Source organism: Diceros bicornis, chromosome 3 (assembly GCF_020826845.1).
Source record: "Diceros bicornis minor isolate mBicDic1 chromosome 3, mDicBic1.mat.cur, whole genome shotgun sequence".
In the NCBI taxonomy this organism is placed as follows: domain Eukaryota; kingdom Metazoa; phylum Chordata; class Mammalia; order Perissodactyla; family Rhinocerotidae; genus Diceros; species Diceros bicornis.
Genome location: NC_080742.1, coordinates 44,687,865 through 44,702,351, shown reverse-complemented (window position 1 = coordinate 44,702,351; position 14,487 = coordinate 44,687,865). Strand labels below are relative to the sequence as shown.

At 35.0% G+C, this 14,487-nt stretch overlaps 1 protein-coding gene across 6 annotated transcripts in view; it reads right to left on the bottom strand.

Annotated features, from left to right (window-relative positions):
* The window catches only part of HDAC9 (histone deacetylase 9), an 809,523-nt gene that overhangs the window by 328,621 nt on the left and 466,415 nt on the right, over positions 1-14,487 (bottom strand). For all 6 annotated transcript variants that reach the window (XM_058526733.1, XM_058526743.1, XM_058526767.1 and 3 more), the window contains 3 exons: positions 11,471-11,593; positions 8,482-8,692; positions 7,834-8,051 (listed from right to left, as the gene is read on the bottom strand). In XM_058526733.1, the coding sequence (XP_058382716.1) occupies positions 7,834-8,051; positions 8,482-8,692; positions 11,471-11,593 (552 nt within the window). The remainder of the gene's footprint in view (positions 1-7,833; positions 8,052-8,481; positions 8,693-11,470; positions 11,594-14,487) is intronic.

Here is a 14,487-nt window from a genome sequence, read left to right as displayed (position 1 = left end):
AGCCATTCAAGGGAAAGAACATGACTTCTTTATTTTCATTTCCAGTATGCAGCATAATTGTTGCTAATAAATCTTTACGGAACATCATCAATTATTCCATGCCAGGAGGTTATTTTTTAGAAGTAAGTTTTTACTACTGGCTGATACAACTAAGTTGATAGCAAGAGAATAATGGTACATTTAGGATATGGGAGCATAGCCCTGGATGCAGTTCTGCTGAAGGAATGGGAATACTCCAGACCATACGACATTTCAGGGTCACTATAATCCCTCAGATTTCATAAGTATTTAGAGAAAGAACAGAAAGATACAGGGGGGAAAAAACCCTAAAATAAGGAACTTATAAGCAACCAAAATCTGTAACAAAGAGACTGCTACACATTGGTGGTTTTTATGTCTACAAATCACTTAGCTATATTAAAAATTCCTTAGTAAGACTTAATTATTTCATTCTGTCAAATGAAACTATTTGTCAAGGTTGGGAAACAACCAAATTATTTAGCTTCCCTCTCCCTTTGAACTGCCTGGAATCAACATCAGTCAAACTACTCACATGGTTTAATTCCCCAGACGTTTTTCTTTCCCCTATTTTCTTACCTCATAGTCATGTCTAACTATTGTTTTTCTCATTCAATAAAAGCGTTTCTGACTAGATTAACAGTGCAGAGTGAAAAGGAAAGGTCGAGGTCCTTCGTTTGGTCTTAAAGTTATGAAAGCAGCACTGGGAACGTTTGTGAATGTTACACATTAATCCACTGAAATGGTCATTTAGTTTCTTTTCCAAACACAGGATTTCATCACATCTAATAATAAAGCAACAAGCCATTTTTTGTATATTATAAACCATCAACTCGTAATTATATAGTGAAATGCTTCTATATGAATTCTCTGTGGTGATGTAAGCTGGTATTGCAGAGTAAGTGGTTTTCGAAGCCAAATACATACCTACACAGATCTATTTACATTGGGCTAATCATGTCGAAATAGCATCTATTTAAGGGTAAAGTCAAAGTTTCTTTTATAAATCTCTATAGATAGATAAATAATCTAGGAGGCTTTTTACTGTTATAAAATTAAGACTGCCTTTCAATGGTTGCTAAAGTTTTTGGACATACTATCCATCTAATGGGCAAAATGTAATCCTAAATTGGTGATTAAAGACTCTGCATGGAAACAAGCTGTCAAATGGATAGAGAGAAATTAAACCTGACAACGGTAATGCCTACTTTCCTAAATGAAAGCCCAGTTCAAGTTTCTACTCATCCATTTTTCAAAACTTAAAACAAGGCATTTTCCAACCACCCATAGATGAGACGCCAACATTTGCATTTCAGTTGAACTTGATGAAGTCAGTAGACTTTCAGCTTCAGGCTTGCTCAGATCTCCTGTGAGAAAATGTTTGCCCAATCTAAAAAATATGGCAATGTGACAACATGCGAGAAAGGAAACATGGCCTGGCTGTAGTTGGCTCTCTACTGCATTCACACTGCACCGTTGGAAAGCCTTATAATCCAACAGGATATCTGAATGTCCCACCACCAGGTCCACGTAAAAAGACTTCCAAGTGAGTAATTGGATGGAGGGCAATGTGTGGAAAGTTGGGGAGGAGGGTCAGGAAAATGGGTGTCTTCATCTTAGCAAATCCAAACCAATACCAAAAAAATAAGATGACCTTCCTTTTTGTATTCATTTGCTTTGCCTTTAGCTGAAAGTTTTCTACTTTTTGGCAAAAATAAAGTTAGGAAAATCTTGTCTCCCGCTTGGTGATAAAAACAACACTGAAATCATAAGCACAAGTTTAAGTTAAGGATAGGCTTTTGTGTCATACAACCTATTTTGGAATTCCAGCTCTGTCAACTGCTAGCCCTGTCACTTTGGCCAACTTACTTAAGCCCTTTAAAATTAACTTTCTTGATATTAAAAAAAGTGAGCTGCTAAGTTTGAGGAGACAATATACATAAGAATGCTAGGCTAGCATTCTTAGTGTCACAGCTCATAGTAGATCCTACATATAAAAGGGAGCTGGTATTATTTAAATGATCCTATCTCTAAGGTACTTATGGAAAAGGTGCTGGAAAGATGCACAGTGCATAAAAGAAGGGGAGGGAAAGATAAACTAGGAGAAATAAGTACAGCAAAAAAGCAAAGATTAGTACATTGTCCTCATCTAATTATACTTAAAATTTTAATCTTCCCACAAGTAAGCTGTGGATAGATTACCTTTGTTAAAATAAAGCTAATATGAAGTGTTTACTTATTGTTTGATAAAATGAAGTGTGACTTAAAAAATGTAAACTTTTTGAAATGTACATGTCTATATACATGTACATGTCTATATAGTTGTTCTTCAAATTAATCTCCTTTGGAAAATATACACTTTGCTCAATAGTTCTATTTTATAATAGTTCTATTTTATAATTGCCTTCAGGGATACTTTATAAGGAAAAAAATAACGCACACACATATGCATGCTATGTTTGTATGTGACCACAGGCATGAAAGAGTATACTCCCGTGGGTTGCTGTGGATGGATGATTGGGGACAAGGAGTGGGTATGAATCATGAGGGGTTATGGAGAATATGTAACTTTTATGTTAGAAAGTAATGTCAAGAAAAGGAATACAACAGATACCATTCAAATAAAGGGTCAAATTCTCTTCCAAAAACTAATTAAAGCTCCCCATTTGCTCTATTCCAGTATTTGAGCATAATTATATTCATGCCTTGCCTGTCAGACATAACATCTACCTGTTTTAATAAGGGCAACACAGGACATCTGCTTGGCCTCCCCTTTACTAGTCTTGTCTTAGATATATTTTTATTATGATAAAATAGCACTCATGTCAAAATGCCTAAGTATCACAGTAATAAATATATAATAAATACTTGTATCTAGAGTGAACCTTGACATATATAAGATATCATCTCAGGATTTATGTGGGACTTTTTAACAAGTGTTGGCTGATATCCAGTCATAGGAATGCATAAGATATTTATCACAGAGCATAAAGAAATAGAAAAACAGAAAGAAAGAAAGACAAAGAAAGAAAGAAAGGAAGGAAGGAAGAAAGGAAGAAGGGAAGAAAGAGAGGAGGAGAGGAGGAAAGGAAGGAAAGAAAGGAAAGAAAGAACGAAAAGAAAGATAAAAGGGAGAGAGGGAGAGAGGGAGGGAGGAAGGAAGGAAGGAAGAAAGGTAAACAGACAAAAAAGAAAAGACATAAAAAGGACAAGATAACCCAGAAAGGTAACTAAACAAGTCTCAAGTCTTATTTCCTCAAAGGAAACAATTTCCTTCCTCATGTCCTCTATCCTAATACTTAACACATCATATTAGTTTACTTGAATATTTCACTCCCCCTCTCCCCACACTGTAAGCTCCATGAGGACACTGAATGTTGTTTTCTTATTGCCTAAAATAGTGTCTGGCACAAAGTAAGAATTCAATATGATTTGCTAAATGGATACATGCACAGATTAGTATTTCATTCAAAAAAGTACTGAATGAAGAAAGAAGTTTCTTAAAATTTCTGCTCATATGGATTTGATAGAATGAATACAAAAAACATAGGTATTAGAAGAGGTATTAAACTTCTAGTCAAAATAGAAATTATTAGGCATGAATCAATGCTATTCTATTAATGCTATAACAGAGAAATAATTCAAAGAGTAATGTTGTCATTGGGTAGGGGGCAGAAATCTATGTCAAATTATCTCACAACAAAAATGCTGAAGATACTTTGGAAAATTTCAGTGTATCATTCAGATGGTGATATGACTAGAAATTTGCCCTTTTATTAATTTGGCAGCCGTCAGAATACTCCTTCAAAATCATAAAAATGTCTGAGTAGCTGCAATGTGTTTTGTTTTTATCAATCACAGTATTATTTTGCCAGAAAATCTGTGGCAATATTTAAACTTGAAATAGGCTCAGAAGAAAATTACCAATACCTTCTTATGTTTTGGTTTGCTCTCTTGTATTTACAGGGAAAATTTTAGTAAACATTTTTTTCTTCCAATAAAAAAGCAAAGATACTGGCAAAAGCAACAGTCTTCTTTTGATGCTAGTATAAAGATATACTGACATACTAGTTTAAAACCAACCATACACTTGGTTTTCTGAAAAGGCTCACAAGTCATCATTGAATGAATGTACAATATATTAGTAATATAAATTGTTTAATGCACTTCTGAATTTTTTAAATGTCTCAAAAAACCAAAAGAACAAATGTTGTAAGCCATCATTTTCTTATGGTTAAGCTTCTCAAAACAGTTTCAGCATAAATAGAATATTCAAACTGATGAGCAGAGATAAATCATTCTGACAGGTTTTCCACTCATCTTTCTAGCTTGCCCCATTATTTACTTGTAGATATAACAATACAAATACTATATAAACTCATGCCAGGGATATTTCTGCTAAGCTACTGAGTGCTTGCACCATAATTAAATTAGGCTTAAAATAACTCTCACAAGGGGCCCGCCCGGTGGCATAGCGGTTAAGTTTGAGCACTCTGCTTCAGTGGCCCAGGGCTCTCAGGTTCAGATCCCGGGTGTGGACCTATGCACTGCTTATCAAGCCATGCTGTGGCAGGCATCCCACATATAAAGTAGAGGAAGATGGGCATGGATGTTAGCTCAGGGCCAACCTTCTTCAGTGAAAAGAGGAGGATTGGCAACAGATGTTAGCTCAGGGCTAATCTTCCTCACAAAAAAAATAAATAAATAAAAATAACTCTCATGACACACTAATCTCCCATGTAAATGTCATTAAAGTATCAGGCAACGGGTAGGTGGATTATTTAGTATGATTAATAACATTTACATTGCATATTTATAACAAGCATGAATGACTGCTTTCATAAATGCATTCAAATAATAGCAAGATATGAGAAAGTCTTTAAAATTTAATAAGTCAATCATTGTATAAACTATCCTCTGAAAAGTATAGGTTTGCTATTAATTCTTCTAAAGATTATCAGCATTTCAAATATATCATTAAAAATTTCTTACCAGGAAGGCCAATCATATTTAATATCATGTAAGTTTAGAGATAAACCTACTTATTTTTCCTTTGTTCTCACTCCATTTTTTGCTTCCCTAAATTCCTCAAAGAAGAACCATTAAGAAAAGTTGAGGGAGTAAAAGGAAAAGACATTTTAAAATATGTCACTTGTACACCTGTTTCCATATGTGCCTATATTTCCTGCTACAATAAGTATCTCCAGCCTAGGGACCATGTTTTTATGATGTCAACTATTTGACTCCAGTTTGAATGGATTCAATAAAGGTTCATCCGTGATAAGAGGTAAAAAATGACATAAGTTAAAGTTTTTGTGGTTATTTCTCATCAGTGGGTACTCTAAATGGTTAAAGTATACACAAATATATTATTATACAGAAACTTGTTATCTTTTGGCATATAAGTTATGGCCCTCATCTATGTGAAATAAATGTTTTCATTACCTTATGGGGAAGGGTGAACGGTAGCAATTCATTTCTTGATGGTTCCATCATGAATACTTTAGAATAGGATGGAGGTTCAATATTTTCTTTAATAAGATTCTTCTCTGTTCCCTTAGACAACTGAGGGCAGGTGAAATATTTTCAAAATCTGCAGAATACTCAATGTGCCTATGCCATCTTGATTGAACATATGGAATACATACTTGGAGAAAAGCCAACTGGAGACCTGCTTGAGTAATCTAAACACCCAAGCTGAGAGGGGTTAATATATAAAGATCAGCTTTGAACTTTGAAGTTTTCTGGGCTGCATTTTGCCTAATTAAGACAAGATTTAATAATCAAACCACTGTACAAATATGTACCTAAAAGCATAGGCTTGTTTCTAATTTGGGGAAGAATTCTTAACAGATTCCAAGGAATCAGCTCCACATGGGAGAAGGTCTCTGATAAGATTTGCTTTTCTCATTGCTAAAATGCAAATGCCTGCTTTTCATCTTAGTTTCTTCCATGTGACTAAGGTTAGCATCCGCCTGTCAAAATCTCGAGTGTGATACGAAAATATAAAGATTCTACATTAGCATACCATCTGAGTCTGAGGCAGTGGCAACGCTAGGTCATAAAAAATGTGTTCCAAAATATTCTTAAAGGTATTCATAGGAATCATTTGTAGACGATTATTTCAAAGGAATCAATTTACTTAATTTACCCATAATAGAATATACATATTCACTTATTACTAGGAAATAGAACCGAGTAGCAGAAAGAATATCTATAATCCAATACTAATTTTATAAACAAGCCTAATTCCAGACCAAAATATTAGGAGGCAGAATGTAGGATTCCCAATCTTTCCCTCCACATAAATTTTCTCTCTGGACACTGGACAATTTTTCAAGAATACCTAGTAGTTTTAAGTAGTGCTGAGAGACCACAAAATAAACCAACCTAACTCTACCATAATATAGCAAACATATGCAGAGTCACATTCAAATCAATGAGTATTACTCCGTTATACAAGAAGGAAGATGGTTCTTCTCTGATGAGACTGATTTTATACAAAATAATTTGATAAATTTATAGAAATGCTGTAGCAATAAAATAGGCATTAATCTGATGATATGGAAAGAGTCTGTAAAATAGCGAAATATAGTCTGCACTGTAGTGAAAGGGGGCAGGAGAGGCAGTTGCCACTGCCAGCCATCCCCATCTCCCATCCCTCCAATCCCATTTACATAGACATCATCTTTGAAAGCTGCAAAGGGCTGGGCTGGAAGAATTTCTGTTCAATAGTGTGGTCTTCAGCTCATGCTCCCTTCATGACTCTGCCTTATTAAGATGGAGGCCAAGAAGAGAAAAACTCTAGCCCCATCTGCAATAGGTGAGCACATGATGAACACCCTCTTCTCCTACTGCTGTTAGAAAGGTGATTAGACCTTGGCCCATGAGGTTTTGTTTTGTTTTAATCACAATACAATAAAGCATTTAAATACTAAGTCAATTTTTAGCTATCCATTTATCAGTAAACAGGACATCATTTCTCAATATAATGCCTCTATAAGATATTGGTAGGTGATACAGTAACAAAGGAGAGTGGATACAATCTTGATATTCAGGACCTTAACATTTTCCAGGAATGAGAAGATTCCGCTTAGTAAGCCTACCATAACAGAAAGTAGTGGCAATACTGTAGAGAACAGTTTTGCTTACAAATTCATTGAAAATGCTGTACTGGCCTGTCTGATATTATTATATTGTAATCACTGTTTCTTTGTGGTTGCCTCAGCAGGAGAGCTCCAAAGGATGTGGTGTGATACAGGCATTCTCTGTCCATTTCAGCCACAAAAAGGCTGCCAGAAAGAAACTACCACAAGTTTCTGAGAAACTGCTTCAAACACTGTTTGGAATGAAATGAGGCATACTAAAAAATAAATATAACATGGATACATACAAGTTGCTGAGAAATACTTTATGGGCTCTAACCTTGTCATATCTGCCAGCACCTATGCAAACTTTTTGACATGTCAATCCACCATATTCAACTCTACCTCAAGCCTTCACTGCAATACCAAAAAAAGGGGCTCTGCACACATGTGCCTGTGTGTGCTTGTGTACTAAAATAGGACTCAATCATAAGACCTTGCTAATTAATCTATGATCCCAATTTTGCTACAAATGTCCTGAGCATGTAATGATGGTGAAAACACTGATATTGTGATGGTGTCCTTGAGCCCTGGAAGCAGGGCCAGGATGACAATCTCTTTTTGACTGTGATAGATACCAACATTCTCCTCTTGCATGCCCACATCAGTGAAGAGAAGCCCAATTTCTACACCAGTGGTTATGACATTTTGACTTGGCTTGGCAGCTTACTTTGTTCATGTGGATCTGCTGCTGGTATTGCTTCTGCTTCTCCAAGAATTGCTGGTGTTGCTGCTGAATGACCAGCTGAGCCAATGTGCTCTGAGGCAAAGGTGCAGACTGGGTTCGATTCAGGGGTCTGTGACGGGGTAACTTGTGGGTACCTCTAATGCCAGGTGAAATTCTCTCTTTTGTTGCCAAGGGAGACTGAGGATGTAAGGGAACTCCACCTGAAAAAAAAGAAAAAAATATACATAATGTACACACACACATAATTTTGTTTAAGAAAAGACAAGAAGCCACAGAACATGGGTATATGGGATAAATTTTATGAAAAGTAGTGATGCTACCAAGCAAACATCAGAAGAAGGCTAGGTTGGGTGGGGTGAAGGCAGAAGTGCCAAAACATTGGACGAGTATGCATCTGACCCATGACTCACCAGTAGTCCACTCTGGTATGTATGAAGGTTAATGAGGTGAGTTTTTTTCATGGATGTAGATGAATAAATAAGGATAAGAGCCTTTCCTACAGTACCGGGTGTCAGGAAGACCTTTATATACCACTAAATCTTTACTAGGGTCTTGAGTTAGAGACATTAAAATGGATCATTGATAATAAACGCCCTAAAATGACCTGCAAATGGTGCCATTGTCAATTACCAGCCACAAGAAGCTTTTGCTGTCGCATCTGTTCTTTCAATAATAAATGCTGCAGGAGAGCTTGGTGGCTGCTGTTGGGCTTCCCCTCCAAAGTGACATGGGGATGGCTTGAAGATGCCTGGATGCTGCCCACATACTGCCCAGGCAGAGGAGCACCTTGCCTGAGTGTCTGGGTCTCACACTTCTGCTTTTCTTTGAGTGAATTTGAAGCCTGTGTCAAGAAATTATAAAGATGTTAATCCTGTTTCATCCCTGTGGGTCGTTAGGTCTGTACATTATTAGATTAGTTTTCTATTCCATAATTCTCCCCCCGCCTCCCCCAAAAAAACCCATTTTACTCAACAGCTGAGTAGGGAAAATGGATAAAAGCCTGTCTTTTGAACTAGCTGAATTAACAAAGGAGAAATAAAAATAGAGTTGAAGCACTGAAGACAATGCAGTATGGGGTATCATTGCACTGAACTTAAAAAGTTTTTTTAACATTAAAATGATGCTAATTTCAGGCTTAATAACTGAGAAGTTTTTTTCTAAAATATTTTAATACACTGTGCAAGTTAAAGGTATATTGTAAAAGTAAAATTTATTCAAATTGCTAAACTAATAACTATATCATAGGGATTAAGAAGCTGGAGATAAAATGGACTGTAATTTTGGAGTTTCAAGCAGAAGAAACAATTTACTCTTTCTCTACATGTCCATTAAGAAGTTCACAGAGCTGTAGCTTTCCAATATTTAATTTTTAAAATAAAATTCTTCAGATAACTCAATGAAAGGTTGTATAAAATATACAGGAATTTGACTTAAACATGTATTTTACATTAATTCATAACAGATCCCCAAATCTCTAAATATTGAAAATGACACTCCAGATACTTTTGTTTAATAAAATAAACTACAAGTGAAATTAGATATCAAATAAAAATGCTATTAAGAACTTGCAATGTATGATAACACAGTAATAAGGCAATAATAATTATATCATCAATAGGAATAATGAATTATCCTATTCAAAGAGTTTAATGAATGGTAGTCATTTTGTTATTACAAAAGCAGAATACCTCAAAATTATGTGGCATGTTTCTTTTCAAAACTCATGTTTCATCTTACAAAATTGCTGTGCACCAGGGAAGAAAAGCAATTTTCAGTGATGGAGAAATTGAAGGACAAAGAGGTAAATGGCTTGTCTTAGTCACACAGCAAGTCAAGGCAATGTTTAATCTAGACATGATCCCTTCTCCTGGCCTCTTTTCCTTAAAATTTCCCACTTCTCAGTTGGGAAATAGAATATTAGAGATCCCTTTGCCAAAGCAATGCTAAGCTTGAAAAATTAATTGTGATGGCCCCATCCACACCAAAATGGAAGCAAAGAAAAATGAAACTTCAATCCAAACCACACTGGTTTATTCATCTAATGGTACCAAATTGTATTACCATTGAAACTTTAAATGGTCTGGCATTAGTACTTGGTCCTTTGGGAAAAAATTCTCCCTGACCACATTAAAAGTGGTGTATGTTTGTGTTAGCTGGTAGGAGTGACTTAGAACATGCAAAAAAGAGAGGAAATAAAATGCCTGTTCATGTGTCATAAGAAGTTTTTGTGTTAGTATTTGCTTATCATCAGAAGAGATTAAGAAAAATAAGAATAGAAGAAAAATAATTTTTAATAAGTGAAGATTTGAAAATATCATCCATTAATATTTGTTTAGTTTCATCCCTAATTCCTTTTTTCTTTTCACTAGAACCAATTGTTTACAATGTTTCATGTGGAATTTCCAGGGCATAGCTGCATCTGGTATTTTTAAGCTTTTTTTCCTCAGTCCGCAGATATAAAACAGCATCCAAATTTTGCTTTATCCTCACTGGTATAAGATTACTGTATCACATATGATAAGATTTCACCCTATGAAAAATACTAAATATAATAATATACCTCTTAGATTGATTTTATAATATATGTTGAACACAATCATAAAATTTATCATTTAAAAATGTCACTATATGTGTGCTTGTACATAAATCAGCATACCATATACGGGCCTAATATTCTGAAAATAAATTAGTCCCTAAATGGTCAACTCTTCATAATTTTCTGATGTGGGCATATTGTAAAAGATGTGAATTTGACAAGCTGGACTCAGTGGGAAACTTGCTGCTAAAGACTGGCAAAATCGGTGCCAAGGGTTGGAAGAAATTTCTCTTGAAACCTAATGTATCACACGACCTGTGCATAAGCACAATTTAATTTACTAACCTTTCACAGATGAATTATTCTAGGTAAAACTTACCAATCTTTTACAATGACTAAAATTTATATTATTTTAGGGGATATATATAAAATAATTATTGCTGTATGCTGCTAGCAGGACAATTACCTCCAAAAGATCCTATTTCAGTTGTCAGGACTTTTAAAGTAATTGATTCACTTTGAATCTCTGGAGAGGAGTTTAATTTTGTTCTTAGAGACGTTTTCCAGATATGTATTCTTCAGTACCATAAAGTCAGTAACTTCCCAAAATAAAGTCATTCACGAAATAAATTCTATAAACAGACGCTGCTGTGCTTTAGAAGCTATACCTCTCAGCGCCGGCCTGGGTGGAGCACCAGGTCTGCTACTTACTGGCTCTGTGATCTTGGGCTTTTAAACATTCCCAGTCACAGCTTCCACTTCTACAAAAATGCAGCCTGTAATCTCCGTTTCATGGGATGGTTTAGTAGCCTAAAATAATATATCTGGAGAATGCTTTCTTTTTTAAAAGCTATAAAGCATTATACAAATGTTAGTTACTATTTTTATATATTATTATGTGAACCAGTATAATTCTTTAATTTCCAATTAAACTGAAGATCTTTGAACAACTCAGCAAATGGTTGAGTGATGGAGAAGAGGACTCGACCAAGTTTCCCTGACGTCTAAATAGACAAGAAATGAGAGTGCCCCTGTGAAAACATCACTCTGGCTAGTTTAGGCTATTGCTGTGTAATGACTCACGTTGAGCTGGGTTGGCACTGCTGGAAGTCCCAAGGTAATGTTGGGCAAAGAGGGAGAGGTATAAAGACTTAGCAGGTTCATGGAATCTTCGCGAATTAGAATGCGTTGCTGTGAAACCATTTTCTGTTAAAAAAAAAAAAAAAGAAAGTGGAGTCTCAAAATATTACAACATCACAAATTTTACTGTAAATGTTCATGTTTCAGAATAGAGTTTATATTATCATAATTAGTAAAAATATTTAAGTATTTTAAGTATTTATTTTATGATTTCTGTATCCAAAAGTTATAAGTAAAAATTAAATTAAAATTTTCTTCATTAAGGAAAGTACCTCAACATAATAAAGGCCATATATGACAAACCCACAGCTAATATCATCCTCAATGGTGAAAGACTGAAAGCTATCCCTTTAAGAACAGGAACCAGAAAAGGATGCCCCCTGTCACCACTCCTATTTAACATAGTACTGGAAGTCCTAGCCAGAGCAATCAGGCAAGAAAAAGAAATAAAAGGGATCCAAATTGGAAAGGAAGAAGTGAAACTCTCACTATTTGCAGATGACATGATTTTATATATAGAAAACCCTAAAGAATCCACCAAAAAACTTTTAGAAGTAATAAACGAATACAGTAAAGTTGCAGGATACAAAATCAACATACAAAAGTCAGTTGCATTTCTATACACTAACAACGAAATAGCAGAAAGAGAAATTAAGAATACCATCCCATTTACAATTGCAACAAAAAGAATAAAATACCTAGGAATAAACTTAACCAAAGAGGTGAAAGATCTGTACACCGAAAACTATAAAACATTGCTGAAAGAAACTGAAGAAGACACAAAGAAATGGAAAGATATTCCGTGCTTTGGATTGGAAGAATTAACATAGTTAAGACGTCCATACTTCCTAAAGCAATCTATAGATTCAACGCAATCCCTATCAAAGTTCCAACAATATTTTTCACAGAAATAGAACAAAGAATCCTAAAATTTATATGGAACAACAAAAGACCTTGAACAGCTAAAGAAATCCTGAGAAAAAATAACAAAGATGGAGGTATCACACTCCCTGATTTCAAAATATACTACAAAGCTATAGTAACCAAAACAGCACGGTACTGGCATAAAAACAGACACACAGATCAATGAAACAGAATTGAAAGCCCAGAAATAAACCCACACATCTATGGACAGTTAATCTTCGACAAAGGAGCCAAGAACATACAATGGAGAAAAGAAAGTCTCTTCAACAAATGGTGTTGGGAAAACTGGATAGCCACATGCAAAAAAATGAAAGTAGACCCTTACCTTACACCATACACAAAAATTAACTCCAAATGGATTAAAGACTTGAATGTAAGACCTGAAACTATGAAACTTCTAGAAGAAAACATAGGCAGTACGCTCTTCGACATCAGTCTTAGCAACATCTTTTCAAGCACCATGTCTGACCAGGCAAGAGAAACAATAGAACAAATAAACAAATGGGACTACATTAAACTAAAAAGCTTCTGCACAGCAAAGGAAACCATCAACAAAACGAAAAGACAACCTAACAATTGGGAGAAGATATTTGCAAACCATACATCGGATAAGGGGTTAATCTCCAAAATATATAAAGAACTGATGCATCTCAATAACAAAAAAACTAACCATCCAATTAAAAAATGGGCAAAAGACCTGAACAGACATTTCTCCAAAGAAGATATACAGATGGCCAACAGACACACGACAAGATGTTCAAAATCATTAACTATCAGGGAAATGCAAATCAAAACTACAATGAGATATCACCTCACCCCCGTCAGAATGGCTATAATTAACAAGACAGGAAACAACATGTGTTGGAGAGCATGTGGAGAGATGGGAACTCTCATACACTGCTGGTGGGAGTGCAAACTGGTGCAGCCACTATGGAAAACAGTATGGAGATTCCTCAAAAAAAAAAAAAAATTAAGGATAGAACTACCATATGATCCAGCTATTCCACTGCTGGGTATTTATCCAAAGAACTTGAAAACACCAATGCATAAAGATACATGCACCCCTGTCTTCATTGCAGTGTTATTCACAATAGCCAAGACTTGGAAGCAACCTAAGTGCCCATCAAGGGACAAACAGATAAAGAAGATGTGGTATACATACACAATGGAATACTACTCAGCCATAAGAAATGATGAAATCCAGCCATTTGCGACAACATGGATGGACATTGAGGGTATTATGCAAAGTGAAATAAGTCAGAGGGAGAAGGTCAAATACCGTATGATTTCCCTCATTAAGTAGTAGATAATAACAACAACAAACAAACACATAGAGACAGAGATTGGATTGGTGGTTACCAGAGGGGAAGGGGGGAGGGAGGAGGGCGAAAGGGATAATTTGGCACACGTGTGTGGTGATGGGTTGTAGTTAGTATTTGGGTGGTGAACATGATCTAATCTATGCAGAAATAGAAGTATAATGATGTACACCTCAAACTTATACAATGTTATAAACCAATGTTACTGCAATAAACAAAAAATTAAAAAAAAATTTTCTTCATTAGACATAATTATAAAATCTGAAGAAAGGACTTCTATGTTCATTTTGCAAAATTGATTTTTAAAATTCTAGCTTTATGGAATAACAATCAATATGTTTGTCATCAATTGGTAAAGTACAATAATTAAATTGAATAATTCTTATAAGAAAGTATATATACTTTTTTGTATTACTGAGTGATGAATATGTACATAATGCTACTATAATTATTATCTTCATATGGGTTAAACGTCATTCTACTGATGGGAAAACTCATAGAAGAAAGTCTTAGATTAAATATCTCCATATAGGACTTCTACAATAATTAATCATATCTTTTTTAAATAGAAAATTTATGAATAGACAACTCTGTGTGGTGTTTTTTAGATCGTTCATATTCAGAAACTAAAGTAAATGTTAAAATATTATGAGTTCCCTGTGCCACAATAGCCTTCATTTACACTGAAATACCTTGAAAGTTTTGGCATCATAGTCC